The sequence below is a fragment of the Alnus glutinosa genome, chromosome 12 (genome assembly GCF_958979055.1).
Source record: "Alnus glutinosa chromosome 12, dhAlnGlut1.1, whole genome shotgun sequence".
In the NCBI taxonomy this organism is placed as follows: domain Eukaryota; kingdom Viridiplantae; phylum Streptophyta; class Magnoliopsida; order Fagales; family Betulaceae; genus Alnus; species Alnus glutinosa.
The window spans coordinates 10,796,004-10,823,935 of NC_084897.1; the positions used below are offsets into that span (position 1 = coordinate 10,796,004).

The 27,932-nt window shown below is 40.0% G+C and overlaps 1 protein-coding gene across 1 annotated transcript; it reads right to left on the reverse strand.

The window, feature by feature from the left end:
* Positions 1–527: 527 nt before the first annotated feature.
* LOC133851072 (beta-glucosidase 42) lies at positions 528–27,932 on the reverse strand. The gene is made up of 13 exons (XM_062287376.1): positions 27,767–27,932; positions 26,339–26,405; positions 26,158–26,216; positions 19,533–19,608; positions 12,965–13,039; positions 12,808–12,895; positions 5,774–5,999; positions 4,714–4,829; positions 3,348–3,562; positions 3,207–3,241; positions 3,014–3,116; positions 1,660–1,771; positions 528–853 (listed from the first exon to the last, which is right to left on the reverse strand). Exons 1-13 carry the CDS (start codon positions 27,878–27,880, stop codon positions 658–660), a joined length of 1,482 nt encoding a protein of 493 aa, XP_062143360.1. The 5' UTR covers positions 27,881–27,932; the 3' UTR covers positions 528–657.

Below are 27,932 nucleotides of genomic sequence, written 5' to 3' on the forward strand. Positions count from 1 at the left end.
GGTGGGTCAACCCGTTTAGCTAATCGTGTTGGGTTCGGATTGGCTTAAACAGGCTTGCGGGTCAACCGAGTCGACCAAAACCCGACACGATAACCCGTTTTGCTAATCCTATTTTTATTGAATTTTAATCCAATAAATGAGCTTAAAAGCTACATATTTAAGGTTAGCAACTTTTGACATGACCCGTAAATTTGACACGAATACAATACAAAATTATTGACTTAGGATTTAGGCAAAACGAGTTGACGGATTAACCCGTTTAGTGACACATTTATGACTCGTCAACCCGTTTATGACCCGATTAGCTAAACGGGTTGACACGCTAAACTGTTTAGCTAATCGTGTTGGGTTCGGGTGGGTCAACCCGTTTAACTAATCGTGTTGGGTTCGGATTGGCTTAAACAGGCTTGCGGGTCAACCGAGTCGACCAAAACCCGACACGATAACCCGTTTTGCTAATCCTATTTTTATTGAATTTTAATCCAATAAATGAGCTTAAAAGCTACATACGGGCGTGAGAAAATAGGTGTGAAAAAGTGAGAGTGTGTACCATTATTTATTCCATAATGGTCATTAGGATATAAAGTACACCACCACAACTTACTAATTTAGAATGCCAGAATAAGTCTAAAATAACAAGTTCTTTCTGGCTATAAATTAGTCTTCCTTGCCTTTTTTCCCTTCACCGCCTTTCAGGAACCGTAGGAACCAATAAGCAGAAGATTTTGGGTGGCGAGAAAGCCCATTCTTGTAATCCACGTAAACCAAGCCGAAACGCTTGGTATAACCTTGAGCCCACTCGAAGTTGTCCAGCAATGACCATGCGAAATATCCCCTCACATCAACTCCATCCCTGTCCATGCAACACACATAAACAACATTAAATTAATTATCTTTTCTTTTTGGAATATTACCTCTAATTCATCATTTATTCACAACTCACTCATTCATAAAGTGACAAGACAAGAGCTCAAGGGTCTCTGAGTATACAAACGGTAAGGGATCCTCATAAAGGTAATACCTATGCCAAGAGCCAATTTAAGACGAAACAATAATTTACTATTCAAAGTCAAAAAGACTCCTGCCAATATTATTCCATTGTGGAACCTCAGAGGGGGGCAAATGGGGATTCAAAGAATCAGTGCTTATTGCCCCCAATTACATCTCTCTGTCTCTCTGACCCAACCAATGTCCCAATGTATATCATTTAAATGTTAAGGTTGATAAAAGGTTCTAAGCATGCATGTATGCAATTCAGTCTTTGAGAGGTTTTCGGTTCACCAATTGCAATCTCTAACTAGTCATCTATTTCAGCAATGAACATCAAATTCAGAGGTGATGCTTTTATTTAGTAGAATAATAAATGATAGTTCGTAGAAAAACTTATTTTCTCTCTGTTTTTGTTTTTAATGTAGTGGTGGTGCCCTCTGTATGGTGGGCATGCTAAGATTTTGGATTGGTGAATTGTGTAGACAAGATAGGCTCTGTTAGAATGAAGATGAATGTCAATGCACATAGACCCAAATAGGAATCATTAGCAGGCATAAATTATGGTTTATAGCACAATTTACCCAGTAGTCAGAGGAAAGGATAAGAACGGACCATCTAGATATATGGAAGAAAATAAAAAACAATGATATAATGGTAGAAGTAACCCACTTGATTGCCTGAGCTACTGCAGCTAGGTATCCCTTATAGTAAACAACTCTCAATTTGTCATCTAGCATCCCATCATCAAGCGGGGAAGTGTCACTGTCTTCGTCATCCATTCCTGTAAGTGGCAGAGAAAAGAGTTGCAGAGAATCACTGCCGCATCATTAAGTGGCTTTTAACCACCATAATCTGAGCCCGACTAATAAAAAGAGATCTTGTCATCCCAAATTTTATTTCTTGATCATATCAACAATGCGCTCTTCGGGGAAGAGCACAGGAAGGTTGCTTCCTCTATTATGTTCACGCAAAGAACATCTAGAAGCTAGCTTTTGTCGTTGTAAGCAACCATGCCTATATAATGGAATTTTGCTTACCAAAGTGGTCTTACTAAAATTAAATAAGCAAACCAGTTCCGTTCCAAGTGACATGGCTTTCACTATTCCTTTCCAGAGGGAAAAAAATGAAAAAGTAAAATATTATATGATATCCTGGAAAGTTATGTCCTATATTGGTTTTTTACTAGGTGACAGTGAACTTTATAAATGATTTTATGGAGTTCCAATTGTAACCTGACTAGTCCTTTTGGATATCCTGAGTAATGATAAATGGTATTAGAGCTAGTCCAGTAACCCATATGGCACTAGAGCATTACAGCTTGAGGTGGGCCCTAACGCTCTCGTCAGGGATTTGAGCGAGGGAGATTGTAACACCCTATAAAGTTAAGTTCCACATTGATTTTTTCTATGTGAGATTGGGCTTTCTAAGTGATTTTAAAGAGCCCTAATTGTGACTTAACTAGTCTTTTTAAAGTGATAATGCAGATATGACTAGCGTTTTCTCTGTGTCGTGACAAATTGTGACATCCCATAAAGCTAAAACCAATTGCAACTTGATTAATCATTTTAAAGTAATAGCCATATATGGTTAGCGCTTTCCTTGGTAGTGACAAATGGTATCACAACATAGTAATACTATGTAGCGCTTGGGCACTGCATAGTGACTTACACTCAAACGAGGACGTAAGAGATTTAAGTAAGGGAGATTGTGACATTCTAGAAAGTTAAGTCCCGCATTGGGTAAGTGGATTGTAATGATGTTACATGGGTACTAAGTCTCACATTGGTTTCTTACTAGATGAGAATGAGCTTTGTAAGTGATTCTAAGGGGCTTTAATTGTAACTTAATTAGTACTTTTGGAGTGATAATACAAATATGACTAACGTTTTTCCTAGGTTGTGTCATATTTGGAAAGTCACCCCAAGACCACCAATTAGCAACCACGTGCATCTATACAAAATATACCAAAAACCATTGAAAGTATCAAACCATGTTTGTTTTGATTGCAAGAATCAGAGTGTACCATTCTCAGTAACATATATTGGGGGATTATTGTATCTCTGTGCTATGTAATTGAGAACCTTTCGGATGCCCCAAGGAACCACATAAAGCCATTCTGATGCTGCCTGCCACAAATAAAATCTTTCAGTAGACAAGAGACAATTTTTAGATAGGATCTGTAGTGTGTATCAGAGAGAGAGAGAGAAGATTCATACCCTCTCACCAATTACCTCACCCCCTTCCCATTCAACTGATAATAAAGCAAGAAATAGAAATTAGAAGAAGCTTTTCTATGAGACATTAATAGCTCTGGAAAAAAATTTAGGAAATGTTAACAAGCAGTGGCAGTGTTTTACCAATTCTCTCCATCTCTTGTGCTTTATAGAAATCACCTTCTTCAAGGCTATCTGTTGCATGAGCAATAAATCTCGATGTATAGTGATTTAGACCAACAAAGTCTATCGAGTTCCTAATTAACTCCTTCTCTTCCTCTGAGAATTTAGGAAGTCGATCTCCAAGTCTTTCACGCATAATCTCAGGATAGTCTCCATTGTATATTGGATGCAAGAACCTGTCCCAACATTAGCAGTATATCAATAATAATGCTAAGGGCAAGAAGAAAGGACCTCAGAATAGTAAAAATATACTCAAACAAACATAACCATAGCTGAAAGCAGAGTCAGCTACTAGGTGAAACCCAGCACAATATGACTTGAAATTGTCCTAAAGGGGTTTACCTCATGCCAAAAGAACCCAACTAGTGCAACTTATATATTCCATCATTATTTTCAGCATAAATTTTCATCAAACAAAGGGTCCAAACAGAATATTTCTTCTTAATCTCTCCAAAATGACGACAACTTCACATACCTTCTATGAACATGAGAGTTTTACATTTCGTGGTCTACCACATGAAAGTTACAATTGAAATGATTCATATGTTGCCCAAAGATAGTATAACATTCAGTTATGTTTGAAATTCGGGATCTCTGAAGTAAACTATTGTGTCGTATGATGTATGACAGATGTGTAGTATGATATATGACAGACACTCAGTAATCCTAAACATACTTGTAAAATTACTTGTCTATGTCTTGTCATTGATTGTGGGTAATCTTGTCATTTCATCCATTTTAATCTATGAATGAAAACTGATCCTTTCGTGTATGACATTGTATTCTCTCTCCAAAGTAACTGTTAACATTACAAGTCCAGCACTCAAAATCCCTTGAACTGTTACTTCTTTAGGTGATCCAATAAAATTATGAAGGTCTAATATGTAGAGGGGAGGCTTTATTCATCATGCAGATTAATGTGTTTGTATACGCAAATATGTATGCATGTCTTCGTGTGTGTGTGTGTGTGTGTGAGAGAGAGAGAGAGAGATAGAGAGAGAGAGGAAACGGTCGTTGCAAACTACAATATCCCATAATTAATTTAAAATTCATGTATAATATCACTACTTAGGTAATTGATAAAAAATAACACAGGTTTTAAGAAGTTTTACATATTGTACATTACGAATAAGTAAATAATGTTTCATATGTATACCGAGAACTTAAAATTGTTTCAAAAACTTTACTTCATTCAAATTTTTCCATGAATTTTGGTTTCATATCTGTGTAAACATCATCATCGTACATGTTTTCAACTAAGATGATACATCACCAAGAAGCTGCAATAAGAAGATTTTGTGAGACAACAATAATTACGGGGAACTACCATCCAAGCTGAAAATCAAGACGTGTTGCTGCAGCAGTTTTATCTTCAATTTTATCTGAATTAGCCTCAGCCCATTCGCAATCTAGCACCAAGCCTACTTGTCCCCCTTGCTTGTCCTGGGACAAGAACAAGGATGGCAAGAGCAAGAAAAGAATGTTATTCTTGTAATGATTCAAGAACACAAATGAATATTTGATTGATGAGTATAAAAATAAGAATCCTACTAGTAGATCATGTATTCAGGATAAGATGAATCTTTAGACTGACAACTCCACTTATATATGATATTGTGAAACATCTATATCGGTTAAACACTAGGAACAAATCAAAGCATAACCAATATAACTATATAGTTGTGTCTGGCAAACTAAGTTATGTAGCATCCTGACTTTAGTTCAATTATGGTGAATTGCCTGGTGCTAAATCTCTCAACAGAACACTGATCATTTTGCATAATCCTTGCATACTCTATTAAGGATTTAAAAAGATGTGTTTTAAAAAGTGAAAGTGACATAATTAGCTAAATTTTAAAAATATAGTGACTAATACATTAGTTACCCTGCAAAGATCCATCCTTTGATAAAATGAGGTGTGAAGTCATTGAAAATACCAAATGACCTCGATCTATGATTAGCCACAGGTGTATAAGTGACAGAAGGAAAAGCCTAAACTTAGTATGCAGGTAACCATGAAATCTCGAAGGCAAGAAATCAAGCAGCTTCAATCATTTCTAATGCGTGATAAATTTATTCACATTATTTAATAGGCCGTAACACTGGTATTAATGGAAAATTGAAAACACTAATAATTAAGAACTATGATTTTCTTTCACAAATGACTATGTAAACCTTGTAAATAAGCCTACCAAAATGAAGACTCTGTAACCCTGGATGGTACAAATACACTGCTCTAGTTTCTCACCATAAATAGTATCATGATTTACACAAAATTGAACAAAACCTGATAAGGTGATAGGCCAAACAAGAACCATATTCTGTAATCCCAATATCCTTATTTAGAAGGTAAAGTAATTAATTAGTAATACAAATGAACAGTATACCTTATACTTGCTTCGGTATATTGAAACGGCTGCCGCATGGGCCAAGATCTGGTGGTGCGCAGCCCAATATGGTTCTGTTGATGACTGTTGATGTCTTCCTGGAGCAAATACCCCAATATCGTATCCATTCACAGCAGTTTGAAGGGGCTCATTAATTGTAATCCAGGTCTTTACTCTATCACCAAAACTGGCGAAGCAAGTTTCTGCATAGACTGCGAAGTAATTTCTGGGTGCAAAAAATGGAAGCCGGATTAAAAATTAATACACAACAAAAACGCATACAAAGGCAAACACATGTGTTTGTGTGTACTTATGCATGTAGACTCACGCATGTGCACATGTATACCAAACAAAAGAAGGAAAAAAATTTCCCTGATACTTTGTATATGGATGATGTAAAAATTTAGTAAATTATAATGTTGTTTTCCCTAAAAGTCATTAATGTCATACCAATATTAGTCTTCTTATGACTCTCCCTTCCACTATCATACTATAATTTCAAGAATATACAAGCAATTTTTCAACTAACTATAGAGAGAGGTACACACAGCATGCAAGCCTAATCCCACATATTCGGAGCACGTGTTCATGGAGGGGCAGTTACCAACCGAAAGTAAGCACAAATGCATCGTGGATGAAGGAAGCATGTTGATAAGTTCAGCACGTGGAGCAGTTAATTGAGATGAAGGGAAACAGGGGAAAGACAGTTAACTAGTAGTGGCCAGTTGATTGTATGTCAATAATGCTGTACTTTCTGTTTTTATTTAATCTATAAGGGTTGTAGTATTGGGTGTGAAGAATCTTTGAGTTGTCTTGTATTGGGTGTACTCCTACCCGAAGTGGAGATTTATCAATTTCTTTTTTTTGATAAGTAAATGAAATTTTATAAAAGCGTAAGGCGCCCCTCTAAATACACTGGAAGTATACACACGGAAACGCCTAAGAAGGCAAAGAAAACGAACAAGAAAATCAGAAAAGCTAATACACACGGGAGACAAAAAAGCCTCCGTCCAAAGATACAACGTATGAAAAAACGAAGCAACAAAATTCTCCATGAAATTCTCCAAGTCTTCAAAACACCTAAAACTTCTCTCCTTCCAAACACACCAAAGAATGCAAATAGGCACCAGCTTCTAAACTGCAGCACTCCTTGACCTACCCGCCTTCCACCAACATGCGAATAAATCGACAACTCTCGTAGGCATAACCCAAGACATACCAAACCTAGAAAAGACATGATTCCACAAAGTAGTAGCCACATCACAATGAAGAAGAAGAAGATGGTCTATAGTTTCCCCGTCTCTTTTGCACAAGTAGCATCTATCCACAATGATGATCTTTCGCTTCCTGAAATTATCCGCTGTAAGAATCTTTCCAAGGGCTGCCGACCACGCGAAGAACGCCACCCTCGAAGGAGCCTGAGTCCTCCACACACTCTTCTAAGGGAAATGACTGCCCTCACAGCCGGCCAAGGAGCTGAAATAGGACTTAACCTTGAACACCCCTTTCTTGGAAAGGACCTACCTAAGCCTATCAGCACGATCTCTACTCACCCTGGCTAAATGCAACACATGAAAGAAGGATGCAAAGACACCCACTTCCCAGTCATGTGCCTCTCTAACAAAGCTCACATTCCACTGTATAGGGCCGCCCAAAACCTCCATATTATCCGCAACGGAAGCATCCTTCATCCAAGCTATACCAAAAAGAATAGGAAATGCTTCCTTCAACACCCTATCCCCGCACCACAGATCATGCCAAAATTTTGTCCTAGCCCCATCCCCCACCTCCAATCTAGAGAGACCAAAGAAAATCCCCCACCTTTTCTTGATATTCTTCCACAGCCTCACCCCATGAGCACCAACCGGCTCGCGAGAACACCACCCACCCCACAAACTACCAAACTTGGCATCCACCGCAACTCTCCACCAAGCTTCTCTCTCTATCACATACCGCCACAACCATTTACCTAACAAAGCATGGTTGAACAACAACAAATTCCGAATACCCAACCCTCCATCTGAAATTGGGGAACAGACTTTCGACCACCTCACCAAGTGAATTTTAGATTCTTCACCCAATCCACCCCAAAGAAAATCCAATTGAAGCTTCTCTAAACGAGCAGCAACACTCCTCGGGAGATGGAACAAAGACAAAAAGGAAGTAGGCGCATTGGCAAGGGTACTCTTAATAAGGGTTACTCTACCACCCTTAGAGAGATACATCCTTTTCCAACTAGCCAAACGATTCAGTACTGTTATTCCTTGTTCAATCAATTTTGTTACCAAAGAATCCCATCATTTGGTGTCAGGGCATGGGTACGAACAAAGGGTGAATAGAGAAACTAGAAACCGACTCAGAAGGTTCAGGATGGCATAAGGCGAATAGAAACAGAGAGATTGCAGAGCATAGAGGAATCCTTGAATGAGATTAAGAACATGATATCGGTGAACAATGTCTTTTCTGAGATGGCTACCACATATTCCAAAGAGAAGGGCTCATCTTTCCAATCCTCCCATAATCGTGATTACCATCATCAACCCATGTCGAACATGAGGCAACTCAAGATGGACTTCCCACCATTTTTTGGTGATGACCCAACTGAATGGCTCAACAGAGCTGCTCAGTTCTTTGAATGTCATGAACCAGTCCAGAGCAGCGAGTTGCCCTCCCTCTTTTCACCGGTGGGTTTAGAAGGATGAAGGCATGGTAATTACATGGGAATTATTTGAGCAGGAGTTAATCACTCGTTTTAGCCCAACCGACTATGAGATCTTTGATGAATCTCTTTCAGGGGTCAAACAGCATGGTTCTCTGCGAGGCTACCAAAGGGAATTTGAGAGGCTTGCCAATCAAGTCGTAGGATGGCCACTTTTCTGGCTGGTCTTAAAGAGGAGATTGCTGCTGAAGTGCACATGTTCAGGCCAAGAACGTTTCGGGAAAGGATCAGGCTAGCTCAAATGTGCAATGAGAGGCTGACCCACAAAAAGAAGTTGTCCAAATTGGACATACAGAAACCAAGTCTGCCCTCGGAATTCATCACCACAACAACCTCAGTTGTGAAAACACCTCAAGGGCCACTGATAAGGAAGCTTTCTTGGGAGAAGATGCAGAGGAGACGAGAAGGGTCTCCATTTCAGCTGTAATGAATGCTTTACTCCAGGGCAACGCTGCAAGACTCCCCAGATTTTTCTCACTGAGCACGAACCAACAGAGGAAGCACCAATCCTCATCTAGTCCACAAGGAAAATAAAGGAGCCGCAACACAGGAGAATGCAGAAATTTCCTTACATGCGCTAGCAGGATCCACGGGCCCTTGTTAACAAGGAGATGGTGGCCATGTTGATCGACAGTAGATCATCACACAATTTTATAGACAGAGTGGCGCAGATGCTTCAATTACAAGTTAAAGCTACGGAAGAAGTTGCAGTCAAGGTGGCTAATGGTGATCGATTAACCAGCCATAAAAAATACAAGATGGTCCGTATGACCATTCAAGGAACTGTGTAAATTACGCTGTACTCACTCACCTTCATAGGATTGGATGTAGTCTTGGTTATTCAATGGTTACAGTAACTCAGACCAGCGCTTTTCGGTTGGAAGAAACTTACCATGAAGTTTGAAAGGGACGGAAAATCTTGCGTTATTACAAGGCAACCAATGGCAACATAACAATAGGTGAGCATTTAGACACTTGCACGTAAAGGCAATTGGAGAGGAACCTTTTTTGGACTTTGTATCGAACATTTGAGGGACAACCACAACAACACAGCTCCAAAAGCAACAGAGTCAATTTTGGACTGCTATCTACATCTATTCGAAGAACCCAAGGAACTTCCACCATCTAGGGAGTTCGACCACCGCATTCATTGAAAGAAGGGATGTCGGCTATCAACGCGAGGCTGTACCATACCGCAGAGTACTATACTGGTACTCTCGTATTAGTCTCTATACCCAAAAGAATATGAGCCACTTGTTCCAACAGCTTAACTGGTTTGCTCCTAGGAATTTGTCTAACTAGCTGCCCCTTTACAGTCGAGAGTTCTTTTTTTTGGCCCCAAAGGCAGGTCTTAAGTCAATTGCCAGCCACGCAATGAGCCGTTTAAGTGACTTTATGTACAACTAAGAATATGTCTGCATAGCTCTGTTTGAGTTGTTTGTGGCTAAGCTTCTGGTGTTGTGTAGTAGTTTAAGCTGAGTCGCATTATAAAATTCAGCCAAGAATTAAAATTTTAAGAGTAAAGGGAATACCTGGAAATTTAAAAAAGCAATGCATGGCACATAAAACAGTTTTTAAGAGCATAAATAGAGAGATTCAGCAATCCAGTGAGGACATCATTACAACATCCTTTTAGACACAGTTGTATGTTGACTACATGAGTGTCTACAGCTTAATTGTTTGTCCATGAATTCTATATCCTTCATAGGATCTCCAAGGCTGCTGCCAACATTTCTCACATATTTAACAGGAATTACAGCAGAATCTAAAGGTGGTATCATGTACTGTAATTAGAAGCACACATAGGTGAGCTTAAAGTGCAAAGTGCACGAGGTTTGCACTCCTCACCACTAAAGCAAAGCATATGTAATTAACGACATCTAAAGCATAGATAGAAACCACATACTTTTCATGAAACATCAGGCAGTAAAAAGCGTATTTTTATTTCTATTAAAAATTATGTATTCAATTGAAAATAATGGTTGCATCTGAAGCCATATAAAAGTTTATTGTTGATTAGTTATACCAACTCTATTCTTACAATATAATACACAAAATTAAAGTATATTTTCCTCTGTATTTTTAAATCTGTGGAATAAAGTCTGAAAAAAAAAAAAAAAAAAAAAAAAAAAAAAAAAAAAAGATAACAAAAGTTTAGGAGACCATATCAACAACCCTTCCCCCTCTCCAACTATCCTATCTATGGGAAAAAAATCTTAATTTTTTATCCTCGGCAAATTTTGTTTTTTTAATGAATATTATCCTTGGCAATTGACAATTTTTTATGAGAAAATAAACCAAAAACGATGTGACACTTAAAACAAAATGTCTACTATGTAAACAAAAGGACATATTGCTTAGTCGAAATGACATGCCACTTACAACAGAACATTGATTTTGCTTGCTTTCTGTTTCACCCAAAACAGAGTAATGATTCAGGTTTTTTTTCTTTTTTCTTTTTTCTTTTTCAATTGTTTAATAATGAATAGGTTAATTATACTAAATTTTTAATAGTTTCATATTCAATATATCATTTCAAAAATATTCAATTTACTTTGATAAGCCTTGCTCCTGGTGCATTTTTAATAACACTAATATCATTGTTTGGCATAGAGAACCTTTAGAAGGGCTAAAACTTGTGAAAACCTGGATTCTATAGATTTTTATTTTTTATAAGTAGGATTCTATGGATTGTATAAGTGTTGTATAAGTATGTGCAAAATCTCATATTGGATGTGTACTAGATGGATTTAAGCTAAGTAAGTGATTTTAAAGGAGCCTTAAGAGTGACTATTCCTTTTGGGATATTTCTTTTTCTTCTTTTGATACAGGGTGTCCCACGGTTTTTAAGGCGTAGACTAATCCCTGGCCCAATGTCTTTCGCCACTCCAGGGATTGGGCTGTTAACTCGCGGGCTATGCCCGGGTGGCTGGCCCCAATAGGTATGCCAAGGTGGTTGGCTCCAAGAGGGAGGTAGCACTTAGGTGGATTCGAACTCGAGACCTCAAGAGGTAATATTCCCTTGAAGCCGCAAGCCTAACCACTAGGCCACCCCCTTGAGGTTCCTTTGGGATATTGCACAAGATGACCTTAGGTCTTGATAAACGATATTTAAACCAAAATAATAATGCCATGTGGCACAAGGATACTAAGTGTAACATGCAACATGGACCCTAACAAAGAGGTCAGGGATTTGAGTAGATTATTATGCCCCAAATTGTCTAAATTGTGAAGACATTATATGGGTATTTGCTAAGTCCCACATTGAGCATGTAATAGGTGAATTTGAGTTACAAAAGTGATTCCAAGAAAGCCTTAATATTTGACTAATCCTTTTGGGGTATCACGTATGTGACTAGTACGTCTTAGCGTTATGACAAAACTTGCACCTTTTTTGAGATGAGATAAGGGATGGAAATTCTCTTGCTTATCCAATGCCTCATGGGTAGTTATTAGGTTTAAATTTCCCATGAATAAATCAACAAATGACTATGATTTCCATTATTTAGACTACGAAAAGAAAAGGGTCCATGCAAAATTGTAGTGCCCCTTAAATGTTTCTTTTCTAACTTTCCCAAAGAAGGAATACTTGTAGTTAATGACCCCTGTGTGCTTTGGTGGGTTGTGGGTATTCTCTCGGTTCTGTGGGTTTTTTCTCTTGTCAGGTTGGGCTCTTTTGTGGGTTGTTTTGGGCTTTCTTTCTTGGATTCTGGGGTTCTTTTTCCGTTTTCTATCAGTTGTTGTAGGTTAGCTTTTGGTGTACCAAGGGGCGCCTTTACGCTTTTTTAATAAATCTTTTCTTACCTATCAAAAAAAAAAATGAACCTTGTGAACAGTAAATTTTTCTTTTCTTCATTTCGCATACTCATTGCATACATTATTTATTCCTCAGTATGACTATACATTCTTTATTCTTCAATATGGCTTCAAAATTTATGAGCCAAACAAATATAGTTATCGAATTCCTCAAAAACCCTATGTTTTTGCAGCTTCTAACATGTTTCTTCAAATAAGCTTCAATTTAAGAACTATTAATGTATCTTAGTTCTTGATGGTAACATTTTCCCTCAAGCCTAAGATGTTAAGCCACAAATTTTCTGAGCTTCTCTGAGCTTAACATAAACTGAAGAGAAGTCAGAAGAGACATACAAAAAAGAAAGCCATAATCAACGCACTAAGAGAAAGAGGTCAAGTCAGCATGTGTAGAAGTTTGACAATATTTAGAACATATATATTCAATTGAAATCAACATGAGAAGTATTGCTATTTTTCAAGATGTTTGCAAAACTGAAGGTTCAATTATGACAATACTTACACAATTTGTTTATTTAACCACCCGCCCAGTGTCTCATGAAGATGCAAAGGAAGATCCCAGTGGTACAAAGTTACGCAAGGCTGGATACCTGCAGGAATAAAACTGTCAAATATGCATTGTTGGTGCCACTAAAAGGAAATTATGTACAATTTCATACCCTTTTCAAGAAGAGCATTAATGAGATTGTTATAGTAATTAATCCCTTCATCATTGACTTTGGTTCCCAAACCATCTGTAATCATAAGCAAACCGTCAAAGAAGATCAATTTGTCAATTTGTCATCATAATTAATTAAGCTCAGGCAACACAGTAAAAACAGAATTTCTGTACAACTGTACCTATATAAGGGGAAAACTAATTGACTTAGTTTTTTATATCAACATTATAGTTCAGGACAAAAACCCAGGATTGAAGGTGTCAACACCACCTAGTCCTAAAAGGAGGACATTTTTTTTTTTTTTATAAGTAAATTTAGTTTTATTGAAAGCGTAAGGCGCCCCTACGTACACTGGAAGTATACAACAAGAAACACCTAACTAGAAAAGGAAAAAGAAACAAGAAAATCAACAAAGCTGATGGATAAATGGTACAAAAAAGCCATCAACCAGAGATACAGCATATGGAGAAACAACTCTAACACCTCCTCTAGGGAGCTCTCTAGGTTCTCAAAACACCTAAGGTTTCTTTCTCTCCAAATACACCAAAAAATGCAAATAGGCACCATCTTCCATGTTGTAGCACTCCTTGATCTCCCAGACTTCCACCAACAAGCAACTAGGTCTAGCACACTCCTAGGCATGGCCCAAGAAATACCAAAGCGAGAGAAGATGTTTCACAGAGCGGATGCCACATCACAATGCAGAAAAATATGGTCTACTGATTCCCCATCTCGCTTGCATAGGCAGCATCTATCTACAATGATTATGTGCCTCTTCCTGAGGTTGTCCAGAGTAAGAATTCTACTTAGAGTTGCAAACCATGTGAAGAAGGCTGCCCTCAGGGGTGCCTGAGACCACCACACACTCTTCCAAGGGAACCAAGTTCCTCCAGAACACGTCAAGGAACCTAAATAAGACTTAACCCTGAACACACCTTTCTTGGAAGAGACCCATCTAAGGTGGTCTGCCCAATCTCTATACACCCTGGTAGAGTGTAAAACCTGGAAGAATGAGGCAAAAACATTTACTTCCCAATCATGCACCTCTCTAACAAAGCTCATGTTCCATTGAATGGACCCGCCTAAATTCCCATATTGTCAGCCACTGATGCATCCTTCACCCGAGCAATTCCAAAGAGATCAGGAAACACTTCTTTCAGAACCGTATCTCCGTACCACAAGTCATGCCAAAATCTAGTCCTACTCCCATCCCCCACCTCATATCTAAAAAATCTGGAAAAGGTCTCCCATCCTTTCCTTATGTACTTCCACAACCCTACTCCAAAAGCCCCTGCAATCTCATGGGAGCACCACCCACCCCACATACTACCATACTTGGAATCCACCGCAACTCTCCACCAAGCATCTCTTTCCCTACCAAAACGCCATAACCATTTTCCTAACAACACGCGGTTGAACACCAAATTTCTAATGCCAAGCCCCCCTTTTGAAATTGGGGTACAAACCTTCGCCCAACTCACCAAATGATATTTAAATTCTTCGTCCATTCCACCCCAAAGAAAATCTCGTGGTAGCTTCTCAATGCATGTAGCAACACACACCGGAATAGGGAACAGAGACATGTAGTAGGTAGGTATGTTGGAGAGAGTACTCTTGATAAGGGTAACCCTCCCACCCTTGGAGAGGTATAACCTTTTCCAACTAGCCAACCGATTTTCAACCTTTTCGATAACTCCATCACAAATACGAGTGGACTTGTAGGAAGCCCCCAATGGAAGACCCAGATACTTCACTGGCAAAGAAGCAACCTCACACCCTAAAATGTCGGCTAACCTTCCCACTTGAACGACATTCCCCACTGGAATAAGATTGGATTTGGCCAAGTTGACCTTTAAACCCGAAACAGCCTCAAATAAGAGAAAGAGACTCCGCAAATACCGCAACTTGGAGGAGCGAGCATCACAGAAAATCAAAGTGTCGTCAGCAAACAAAAGATGCAAGAAAGAAGCATTACCCACTCTGAAGCCATCCAACAAACCCCCACTGACCGCTGTTGTAATCATATGACTCAAAACCTCCATAACAAACACAAACAAAAGAAGAGACAAAGGGTCCCCTTGCCTCAAGCCTCGAGAGCTACTGAAAAAGCCGTTGGGCGAGCCATTAACTAGCACCAAAAACTTCGCAGAAGAAATGCAACGAGCTATCCATGAGCACCATTTACCCCCGAAGCCACACCTCCTCAACATATACAGGAGAAAATCCCAATTAACATGATCATAAGCTTTTTCCAAGTCCATTTGAAGAAATGATAAAGATAAAGATGTAATGTTATCTTTATCTTTGAAGAGTGAATATATGGACTAAATGATAAAGATGTAATGTTAGCCCTTGTTTTTCTTTTCTTTTTGATAAGTAGTGAATTTTATAAAAAGCGTAAAGGCGCCCCTAAGCATACAGGAAGTATACAAAAGGACACCAAAACAAGAAAGAGAGAGGAAGGGGAAAAACACCCAAAAAACCCAAACAGAAGGAAACCCAGAAAACCCCTACAAAACCAGCCCACAAAACCCCTACAAAACCAGCCCACAAAACCCTAAGACTAATACATCACATTAGGCCGCTTAGCCTTGCCCCTACTAGAACCAAAACGCCTAGCATCATAATTAATCGAGCACTCTAAATTCTTCACTTCACAACTCCCTTTAAACTTAGAAGAGGAAACTGAAGCCTCTAGACGATGCTCCGCATCAATTAGAGTCATGAAGTCTAAAAAGCCCTTCACATTCCCCTCGTGAGAGACCCCTAAAGTATTAACACAGAAGCTAAGATCAATCGCTGCCCCGGGAGGATCACCAATCTCTTCAAAACCACCTCCCCGCAAAGATTTACCCACTTCTGAGAAAGACCTTAAAGGCGGGCACCCAAGCAGAGACTGGACCGAAGAGAGTGGAACCACTCCCACTTCTAACGGAGGAAGAGCCGCACCGCTTGGGAGAAGGAAGCCACGCCGAAGGATAGGCTGATAGCCCTCGTCTTGAGCAGCCGTAGCCTTTGCAGGAGCTGACAAGGGCTTGGAGACAACCCCACAAACCGGCCTGGAAAGCTCCTTGGGAGCACTGAAAGTCTCAAGAGCCTCTGCAAGCAGATGCTTATCCAATTTGCCAACCTTGTTCTTCCAAGAGTATGAAAGAATCGACTTGGAAACTGACGGGTAAATAGGCTCGCCAGACTCCGACATCACAGGGAGGGAGTAACGCAGCCTTTCACCTAGAGCATTCGCACCTGAAGAGCAATCATCGAGAGCTGGATCAAACCCAAAGAGAGCCGAAGAAGGAGCCATCTCAGACGAAGGCGACAAAGGAGGATCCCCACCTAGAGCTGACCTCACCAAAGTAGAGACACCAAAGCCCTCGGAAACAGAAGTAACGGTCGACGACGACACTTTAGAAGCTTCAAAACTGGACGGAGTAGAGGACTTTTCCCCGAGAATCTCCGTGGCAGAAAAAATTTGAGGAAAGGGAGAGGAACGCTCTTTTAACTCCGGAAGAGAGGCTGAAGAAAAACCCACAACTTCCGGCGCCGGGGCACCCAAGCCGGAAGGAACAGAACCCATACCCGCGTCAGATCCATGAACCGGAGCTAACCCGCATTTCATAGCCTTCTTAAAGTAATTCAGTCTTCTAAGACCCGACTTCCTGGTCTTTTTAGAAAAAGACCTACAGCCCACCCTTCTTGACCTAGCCCTAAAACGCATTCTGCCCAACCCAAGGCAACATTTAGTCCTGCCCATGCTCCACTTCAGCCCATCAAAGGAAACCCAACCCAAATGAGACCTATGCGCACAAGCCCAAAGAAGCCACTTTTCAAAAATATCAAGAAGCTTCCTGAATATCCTCAACTCCTGCACTGCAACGTCACCTGCAGCCTCAGCAGCATCCCGCTTCTTGGAACACGCAAGAAGGTCCTTACCCAGAGGACTGGGAGAGAAACTCTCCAGAGCGTAGCAATCGACCGCAAGGCCTTTACCCAGAGGACCGAAGGACCTTTCCAGATCGTAACAATCCACCCCCTGCCGAAACGGCTCCCGCTCCCGATCCAGCGAAAAGATCTTCTCCGCCTCGCACCAAACCACCGCCGCCTTCTGAACCAGAGGCTCGCCAACAATCGGCGAGCCCACCACCTCTGCGAACGACAAAACACCCGCGGCCTTGCCCAAACTCTTCCCCACCGGGACGCCACTAAAAGAAGACGACACCACCGAGGTACCAAAGAAAGCCAACACTTTGCTCAACTCCCCAGAAACTCGCCCCCAACCCCGCCCGTCACGGCCTTCAGGAAAAACAACCATCCCTCTCCGGCCACCCACAGCATACACCGCCACCTCCAAGAACCGGCCGGAGCTATTCCCACCTCTCCGAACGATGGTCACCTTCAAGCCCTCTCTGAAAGATTTAACAAAAATTTCAAAGCCCGGATTTTGCAACACCTCTTCCACCATCAACAGTAACCAAGCAACGCATCCCGAGCCTAGCCGAATCCACCCTGAGAATCCTTTCCTCTTCTCCGCCACCCTCAAGTCAAATGACCCTTCCACCACCGAGAAGATAAAGGACTTAGCCTCCACAAAGAACCGGTTCTCCATGCCTGACCTCACACGACAACCCCCGAAGGGGTTCGCAACAGCCCACCGCCACGCCTCACATGGCTGAAATCCAGAGAGATGCAAGCTTTCCTAAAAAAAAGATCTCTTATGTATGCAGAACCTCTCTTATGTCCAAGATGTGAGGTTGCTTTGATTAAAAATTCTTCAGCAAGAAGTAAGATTTCAGTTTGAAAAATTATGAAATGGATTTGTTTTTCTTTTAAAGAAAGAAAACAAAAAATGCCCTCCAATGGTTCATCATCTCATTTCCATGAGCACTGTGAAACTCATCATTTCAAGCCATTCAAAATGCCACTATTATACAGCATTAACCCTATAAATAGATCATAATAGTCGTTGGCACACAAAGTTACCTACAAAGGAGATAGACGTAACCTGCAAGTTTTCCAAAACCGACCTGAATAGAATTGTTATTTTCCAAAAATGCTTGCTGAAAATCAAACCTAGCCATACTACATGTCCTCACTAATGAAAGGGGGCTGGCATCTTTATTTCAACTGTTTAAATAATAATTGTGCCTTATAGACCCAAGTAAGGCATATAGACTATGTGGAAAAACAAATTACAAGATATGATTTCTGAATTAGAAAACTATGCACCATGTATGACAGCCAGGTCCAACTCTCTTTTATACAAAAAATAAAAATAAAAAGGAACCATGTCCATGTCTATTTTGCACTTATGTAAAGATGCATTGAAAATTGTCAACTTCTACCAGATCTTCTATCAAAAAGTTCTACCTGAACTCTTTGCTCAGGAATCTCAATTATAGAATATCTCAAGTTCTAAATGCTTTCAAATCTTAGAAAACTCTAAAAGTTGGCCTATATGAGTCAAGAAAATTGACAAAAGGATCCTTTGTGCTGTCTTATGTGGACCATATGAAGAAAAAGGAATACATGGACGTTTAATGGGGTTAAGCTAGTTGGACTACACTAAAGTCTTCATTTTTTTTAAATCGTTGTATGACTGTATGATTGTGTTAGGCTATATCCATGTCTCCTCTTTTCTGGGTTTTATTCGTCTTTTGAACTTTAGATCGTAGTGACTAGGGAACCTTTTGTATGTTTTTTCCTTAATTAACTATTCTCCTTTCTCTTTACGATAAAAATTTTGACTCTTAAAAAAAAAAAAAAATCAACTATCAAATTCCAGTCCCAAAAATGCTGCTGCAACATTAGAGTTGACTCAAGTTGTGCCAAATGCATATGGATCGTTGCAGTCTTACAGACTTGGTTTCTACTTAATTTTTTAGGTAAGTAGGAATTTTTTAACAAAAATATGCAAAAATTGTTTCATATACTTTGCATTCCCAAATGGATCAATCATGTATATGAATCTCATATGTCATCCAAAATTGTATAATTGTGGTTCAAATTGCTAGGAACCATCCATCCCAAGAGCTTAAGCTCTCAGGAAGTGGCCCAACAATGTATATCAAGAACGCAAAATAAATCTAACACCCACTCACAGGTAGACTCACCGAAAATCACTTAACCAAATGCAGACCTTGCATGTGTAGAAACAAACAGCTACAAATACCCAAAGAGAAATTGAAATAACAGGAACTTAGGATTAGAACACAAGACATTTTAGTCAAAACAAGGCTCTGATATCATGTTAGGAACCACCCATCCCAAAAGCTAAAACTATAAACAAGTGGATTAGAAATATATATCGAGCTTGCAAACAGCAAATCTTACATAAATAAATAAAACTCTTGCTTACTTCTAGACAAAACTTAAAAAGGACAAGGATATGGGAAGAAGGAAGGTAAAAATGACTAACTGAGAACTTAATACAAAGGAAGAAATAGTAATTAGTAAGTTTCAACACTAATCAAATAAAGAATCACAATGCTCAGATTGTACTCTTTTTGAATAGTATTGATAAAGTGAATATTCACGACAAAATGCACTAAACATATTCTACACAACGTACCAGGGAAGATACGCGACCATGATATGGAAAAGCGATAAGCATCAAATCCCAATTTGGCTATAAGCTCAACATCTTCCTGAATATAAGTATTGAATTAATCACCTAAGCCTAAAAAAAATAAATAAATAAAAAAAAATCGAAGAAGAAGAAGAAGAAGAAAAAAGACAAACCACAGAAGTGATATGAAGAAAAAAATGTTTTCTCTATACCAAAGGAAAAAGGATTAAATTACACATACAAGAAGTAGATATGCATTAAGTTCAAATCAACTTAACAAGCCTTTTTCAAACTAAATTTGAGGTAAACTCCATGGATCCTTTTCCAACTAGTTGTTATCAGGTACATGTATCTTTTCTCACCATTCTATTAACTCTTTTTTTTTTAATATAAGTAAAGGAAATTCATTCGACGCGCAAGGCCGCAACCCAAATACATAAGAAGTAAACAGGAGACAACACCCAACAAATCAAGAACAAGAAAAAAGAGATCAAAAATTTGAAAATATAGAGACACGGGATTAAGTGGTAGTAAAGCTCCACTAAAATAAGGTTTTGAGAAGATAGGTCCATAGACCCGCTCTCGTTCTCTCTTGATCATTGAAGCTTTGAGCATTTCTTTCTCCCCATATGCACAAGAATAAGAAGGAAGGAATTGCATTCCAAACAATAATGTTGTCATTCCCACCGACCCCCCTATACCAACACGCCAAAAGGTCCACCACCCGTTTAGGCATAACCCACTCTACCCCAAACATCTAAAAAACCATAATCCACAACTCTCCAGCGACATCCCAATGAAGAAAAAGATTATCCGGAGTTTCCCCACTCTTTTTACACATACAACACCAATCTATTACCATGGTGTGACGCTCGTGGAAATTATCCAAACTGAGAATGTTTTCAAGAGAAGCTGTCCACGTAAAGAAAGCTAACTTCAAATAGGCCTTAGTCCTCCAAACACTCTTCCGAGGAAAAGGGGAAACACCATTAGGAAGGAGAACTTATAAAAAGTGGACCTCAAAAGATCTTTTTTTAGGGCATTCAACATGCCTATCATCACCCTCCCAACCCACTCTAGCGGAGTACAAAACATTGAAGAATGAGAAGACGGAGTCCACCTCCCATTCATGCACAACCTGGTGAAGTTAATGCCCCAATGAGCTGTATCATTACTTGTTACTCCTGAGGTTAGCCACCGTTGCATCCCTATTCCTAGCAAGACAAAATAACTCTGGAAAAGAACCTTTCAAAGGATGACCTCCACACCATATATCATGTTAGAACCGGGTACGAGAACCGTCAACCACCTCCAAACTAGTAAAATTATAGAAGATACCCCACCCCCTCCTAATGTGTTTCCAAAGGCTCGCCCCATAAGCTCCATTTTCCCCCTTAGTACACCAACCCCCCGCCAAACCCCCATACTTTTTATCCACAATCTAGCTCCAAAAAGCCTCTCGCTCCACAGCAACCTCAACAACCACTTACCCAAAAAGGCTTGATTGAATTTAGACAAGCTCCTAATCTCTAACCCTCCTAAATGGATAGGAGAGCAAACCTTCTTCCAATTAACAAGATGGAATTTTGGCTCATCATCCAAACCACTCCACAAAAAATCCCTCTACAATTTTTCTAACCAATTAGCAACACTAACTGGGATAGGGAAAAGGGAGAGGAAATAGGTAGGAAGGTTGGGCAGAGTGCTCTTAATCAATGTTACACGGCCACCCTTAGACAAGTAAAGTCTTTTCCAACCAGCTAATGTTCTCTCCATTTTCTCAATGATAGAATCCCATGTAGACTTAGCCTTAAGCGGAACACCCAAAGGGAGATCCAAATGTTTCAAAGGCAAGGAAGAAACCCTACAATCCAAAACTAACTCCAATTTAGCTAAGTTAATCTTCAAACTAGAGGCAGCTTCAAAACATAGGAGGACACATCTCAGGTATTGAATATGGTTTGGAGTAGTCCCATAAAAAATGAGGGTATCATTATGGATACAGAAACAAGATCATCACTCCTGGCCCCCATCGAAAACCAAAAAAAAAGCCCCCATTCACCGCAACTACCATCACCCGAGAGCTAATGCAGAACCCACTGGACATACCATTAACTAGGATAGAGAACCAAACTATAGATATACAATGAGCAATCTATTTCCGCCACTTCTCCCCAAAATCACATCTCCCTAGCAAGTAAAGAAAAAGGTCCCAACTGACATGATCATAAGCCATCTCTAGGTCCAATTTACACAAAACTCCCGGTTCGCCTAATTTGAGACGACTATCTAGGCATTCATTAGCGATGAGAACCAAGTCTAAGATCTGACGCCCTCTGATAAAAGCGCTCTGAGAATTGGAAACGATATTCTCCAAAACATCTTTCATTCTATTTGCCAAGACCTTTGCAATAATTTTGTAGATGCCACTCACCAGGCTGATAGGACAGAAGTCTTGGACCTCAACAGACCCCACTTTCTTTGGGATAAAAGTAATAAACATAGCATTCAGACTTTTCTAAAATTTTACCCCGCTAGTGAAACTCAAGAAAGGCTTTCATTACCTCTTTTCTGAGAACACCCCAGGAGGATTGGAAGAAAGCCATTTGGACCCAACGCCTTATCCCCCATTCATGTCTTTTAAAACCTCATACACTTCCCTTTCCTCGAAAGCTCGTTCCAACCAAATAGCCTCCTCCTCACCAATAGAATGAAAAGGGAGACCATCCACATCCAAGCACCAATGCTCACTCTCGGAGTAGAGCTGAGAGTATAAGCTCCTTAATAAACCGATGGATTGAAGGAAGTAACGCCATTGATAACCAACTACTCCATAGCGTTGCAACTTCTGTTAGAATTAGCAATCCGGTGGAAGAACTTGGTATTTTTATCCGCCCCTCTCTTAGCCAAAGCGCCCTCGACTTTTGCCTCCAACACACCTCCTCCAACAAAATAGTTTTTTCCAACTCCTTTGTAACCACCACCTTCCTCAATTCCTCTTCCCCAAACAGGGGCCTTTATTCCTCAGCAACATCTAGGCCTTGTAGCTCATCAATGAGAGCACTTTTCCTCTTATCAACATTCCCAAACTCCAAGTCATTCCACTTCTTTAAATCAGCTTTTAGAGCTTTTAACTTCTAAGCTAAAACAAAACTGGGGCATCCTTGAAAGCAGTAGGAATTCCACCAATGTCTCACCTTCTCAACAAATCCATCAATTTTCAACCACAGGTTTTCAAATTTAAAGAACCTTCTACCCCTTTGAGAATCACCACAATCAAGAAGAATAGGGAAATGATCTAAAAGAAGTCTGGGTAGCTTGCTCTGAGTATTGACTGGAAAATGAGCCTCCCATGCAGGAGAAATGAACAATTTGTTAATTCTAAACCAAGAGGGGTAGACCCGGTTGTTGGATCAAGTAAAACCTTCACCATGTAGAGGTAAATCCATAAGACCCTGCTCAAAGATAAAGTATGAAAATTCTTCCAAAGCAGGAGAGGAATTAGTCCCCAATCTCTTACCAGGGAAACGATAGACATTGAAATCACCCCCAATATACACCAAGGGATATCCCAACATGAAGCCAGACCTGCTAGCTCCTCCCAAAGCAATCAACAGTCAACATCTGAATTGGGCCCATAGACATTGGGGGGGCCACTCAAATTGGTCAATGACACTTCTGAAATTACAAGCCACCACAACATTCCCCACACACACTTCAATCTTTTCAACAACTCTCATGGCGCCTTACGCTTTTTTAATAAAATTCTCTTACTTATCAAAAAAAAAAAAAAAAAAACAACTCTCATGTCCCAAATCAAGAGAATGTCACCTGAAGCCCCCCTAGAATCCAATTGACACCAGTCATAGTGTTGACCATTGCACAAACTACGCACGATGCTCCTAGAAAACTGCTCCAGTTTAGTTTCTTGTAAGGCCACTAAGTCAGCCTTCCACACTCTGAGTAAATTCCGAATACACATGCATTTATCCACTTCATGCAGCCCTCTAATAATCCACGAAATGATTTTCAACTTCATAAAGAAACAAAAAAGACACCCACCCATGTATACCTCCAGATTTGGAGAGACTATCCCTTGAGGCGTAATTAATGGAACAGTCCAGTCTTTTCAATTCCCTGCTGCCTTTGCAGCTTTCAGGGGTCAGCTTATAAGAGCTAGAAGGAGAGCCACAACTCACATACTACACTTGAATCGGTTGGCTTCAATATAAGTAAAAGGGGTCATAATCTCTTTTTCAAATTTGTGACAAGACATTCCAAAAAATTTGTTAAAACCCTTGATCTTTTTCAAAACCCACTTTGAAGTCTCTTTCGTAGAAAAAACAGCCTCCTTCGAAGCTTAAGGAGGGTAAGCAATCAGAGACTCACAGAATAAAGGCTCGTCAAACTCACGCTCAAACACTCCTCCCTCCAAAATCTCCACATCTAGACAAGGAGAAAAGTCATCACAAATACTAATACCCTTATTCTCAGAGAGCACAATAACGGACTCCATCCTTGCTGAACCCACACCAGCTAGGAATAAGTTGGTTGGGGGTAGCCTGAGAAAACTGGGAAGCTTCATGGGGGAAACTAGACAAAGACCCAGCTGCCTCCACTTGAAATCACCCCTCAAAAGCTACCTCCATCCCCAAATAGCAAGCTTCCCCACAACTCATAGGGACAAACAAAAACCCCGGGTCTAAACCTAGAACAAAAGCCTGCTTCCCATTCTTCAGAATGAGTGCCCAATTAAGAGCCTCATACAGCATGGAGTCTGCCTAGTTAAGATCCTCCATCACCCTTGAGACACCAACAATAGATGAGTTCGAAATCGAAGCAGAAACGGCGTTGTTACCTGGAATCTCCCCAAACACAATGGACCCAACATTGACCGGCATGGAGCACGAATCTACCTTCACAAGCAGAGCTGTCTGGGTGTCGGAGCATAACGGTTGTGGTAAGGGACCACCTGGCCAGGAGCACTTCAGTACTTCTCTCAATGGAGAAAATTGGTCACCCTTCAAGAACCCCTCTGAAATAGCCACAGGTGCCTTGGGGGAACTCGACGGAGCTAGCAGTGGCTCCATGGTCTGAGCTGACGAGCCCCCAGCCACATGCTTGCTTGACGAAGACACCCCACCCCTTGATGTCGCTCTCCACATCAAAAAGTATCCATGCCTAGAGTGGGTCAGGTTATAAACCCGGAAGCCCCTACCACGGGCTGGCTTTCCTCCAATGCCCCTTGCTTTAGAATTTGCCAAGGGGCTCGGCAAAGAAGATGCCTCAATAATAATGGGCTTTGGCAGGCCCAAGCGCAGCCCATCAGAGAGTGTTTTATTAACAGGCTTCAAATGGGTTTGGTCAACACTTCCATCAACCGTGGGCTTCGACAAACCCACAATATCCTTATACGCAACACAATTCAGGCCCACCTCAATTTTATCTAGCAACAAAATACCTATATCAACAGCTGTGGCAATAGGCGCGTGATTGGGTAATACAGTCGATCCCCTCTCTGAAAAATACCAACGTGTTCGTTAAGTTACGCAGATCAATACAGGCGGCCATTCCCTTCTTCGAGCCCCCTACATAGTTTGCCACCCTGACCTTGTTGGCAGAAAAAATGGGAAAGGTTGAATCCGCATATGCAACCAAGCTGACTATGGGACAGCCATACTTCGGCTCTAACGCCCTGGGTATGCCATCTCTACTCTCAGAGGTTTCTGCCACGGACTGCCTCATATCAGCCACCATCTCCGCAAAGGACCTCCTACCAACAGGCCCTTCCTAGCCTTGCACCCCTAGCGCTGAAGAGATATCACCCATACCAGATGAAGAGTACCATCATAACTGTCGTGACCTCCGTGACTGTGACTGGACCTGGCGATCTTCGCCTATTACATGAGGACATACTCTCTATTACCTTCCTATTTAGCATATCCTTCTTAAACTACTACCTATGTTATTAGATGAAATAGATAATGATACCATAAGTATAAAAACATCAAGAAGAAACAAGTATTGCTAGTGATCAAACTACTTGGTACTTCTATTTCACAAACAAGAATGCTTAACAGGTCATGAAGCATGCCACTAAGGCCAAACTGCATGTCACCAAACCTATCAATTGCTTCTGCAGGCAAGTGTGCTGAGAACTTTTATATGTAGATCTGGGAAGCATGCACTATCTAATACAAATGATTTTCTTTTTTGGTATGTTTTACGAATGATGATGATTCAGCACTTCAATATTGACACATGTTACAAGCGTTCACAAGAAACAAATAGAAAATGGCGATATGTGAACATTTTCTGGCTTTTTCTCCAAACTCTCTATGCATTAACAACAGTTTAATGATATTACAGATTCACACAAGAAAAAGAAGAAATAATTACTCGAGCAATGCTTTATCCACCAAGGAATGGTGTTTGCTCTTAGAATTGGGATTAGGACTGAGCCATACAGCTCATAATTACTACAGGGTATAGTGCATCCACCTGATAATGAAGTCACATCCCAAACTTAAGAATGGGCTACTTACTACACAATCATTACAACGCCAAGCAATGACAACGGAACAAACGGGAACGTGAGTCACTCATGGCTAAAGCCAGTGTTGCTGACCTTGTATCTATGATATTGATCCACTGCAACGTCAGCATTGCTTTTGTCAATGATCTTGCCTAACATAACAAAAGAATGCACAAATAAGATTCAAAACATGCAGAAGAAAATGTCAGTCCTGTCAAGACAAAACTTATCATGGGAGAATTTCTTATAAAATTGTGGAAGAAAAAAAGAATACCCTCAGTGTGTGAAAAGGAATCCCAAATACTAGGACCCCTACCACCCTCCTTGCAGGCTCCTTCCACCTACAAATAAACAACAAGGAGACCAAATTCCAAGTTCAGTAAGTTCTCCATTATTTTTTATGGACACTACATGAACCAACTCAAAAATTAAAAAGAAATAAAAAAAAATAAAAAAATAAAAAAATAAAAAAACATATGAGTTACCCTTTCTAGACTAACATTTCCAAAAGCGACGTTATGCAACTCTTATTTAGTTTCACATACTTTATTTTCCAAAGGTGATTGATCTCTATCTCTTTTATACAATTTATTTTTCTATGAAGAGGCATACTATCAAACCACTTACCAAAAAAATGCATATTATCAGACCTCCATTATATATCAAGAAAACATTTTGTAAGATGAATATTGTGCATGAATTTGTCTCATGCATCCCTTCCTCCAATTTTCTGTTTCATCTTCTTTCACTTCTCTTTTTAATTTATTTTTTATTTTTCCCTTTTTTACCGTAAAACAGTAGAATGAAATAACATCTTTGGTGTTCCTTTGGTGTCCATGCCCATCCTCAAACCCTTGATAAAGTGACCACAACACAATCATTGAACCACAGTGCTGAGAGGCAATAGGCAACCCGCCAAGCTGGTGTTAAGCAATCAACTGAAAAACCTTTTTTCTCCCTCTTCAATTCCCGGTCAATTAAAGAAAGGCCAAATGCGGGTTGTTCAAAAAACCAGCAATATGGAGAGGACAGATGCCAATCTTCCATAATTAGACTATGAGGAAACTTGTGGTAAAAGTTTGAGTTGTTTTAAAATTTTGATTAAAGAAAGATGATTTTATGTACAGTTCATTACCTATCCATTTGAGGAAGGCATAATTCATCACTCATACCCCTTGGCCTTCGGTCACAAAGAGACGATCACAATATCAAACTACGGCAATACCACAAGATCCTTTGTAGTATATTTCAATATATCAAGGATAAGGAAATCTTTAAAATATTTACCAAATAAAAAATCACTTAATTGGATGATATGCAACAAAAACTACACCGAAAAGGCCAAAAAAGAAAAAAGACGAAACAATGGGAGGAACCAACCAAAACCAATCAATGACTACAAAAAGAAATTCATGGAAACAACATAACAAAAGAAACCCAATTTTCTTTTTTCGAAGGAATATATTTATTAACAAGAAAGACTCAGCAAAGTACAGCACTACAGTAAACAGCATGTTCAAACAGCAAAAGCCCAGATCGTAATTTATAAGAAGGATAAGAATCTCATTTCATTATATACATAAATGTGTACATTAGAAAGTGAAAATTAGCAAACACACAGATCATGATTCGTCAGAAATGAAAAGTAATACCATGTACGAACATTAAAATGTGCAAAGCACGGTGATGGTAAAAAGAGCACCTGATGGGCAGAAGTGGCCACTCCAAAGACAAAGTTTGGAGGGAAGTCGCTGCGAGAGACTTCCTTGTTGGAATCATCAGCTTCATATTCTTTCAACAAGTCCTTCTTCGCCATTGTTACCGTCACCTGGGGAGAGATAAGAGAACAAGTGGTCTCGGATGTCAGA

Excerpts from the sequence above, each read along its gene's own strand:
- LOC133851072 (XM_062287376.1), bottom strand. The coding sequence starts at position 27,880 with ATGGCGAAGAAGGACTTGTTGAAAGAATATGAAGCTGATGATTCCAAC. Across the intron at positions 13,040-19,532 it reads ATGGTCGCGTATCTTCCCTG|ATGGTTTGGGAACCAAAGTC; the intron begins GTACGTTGTGTA and ends TTATGATTACAG. Across the intron at positions 12,896-12,964 it reads TAATGCTCTTCTTGAAAAGG|GTATCCAGCCTTGCGTAACT; the intron begins GTATGAAATTGT and ends TTATTCCTGCAG.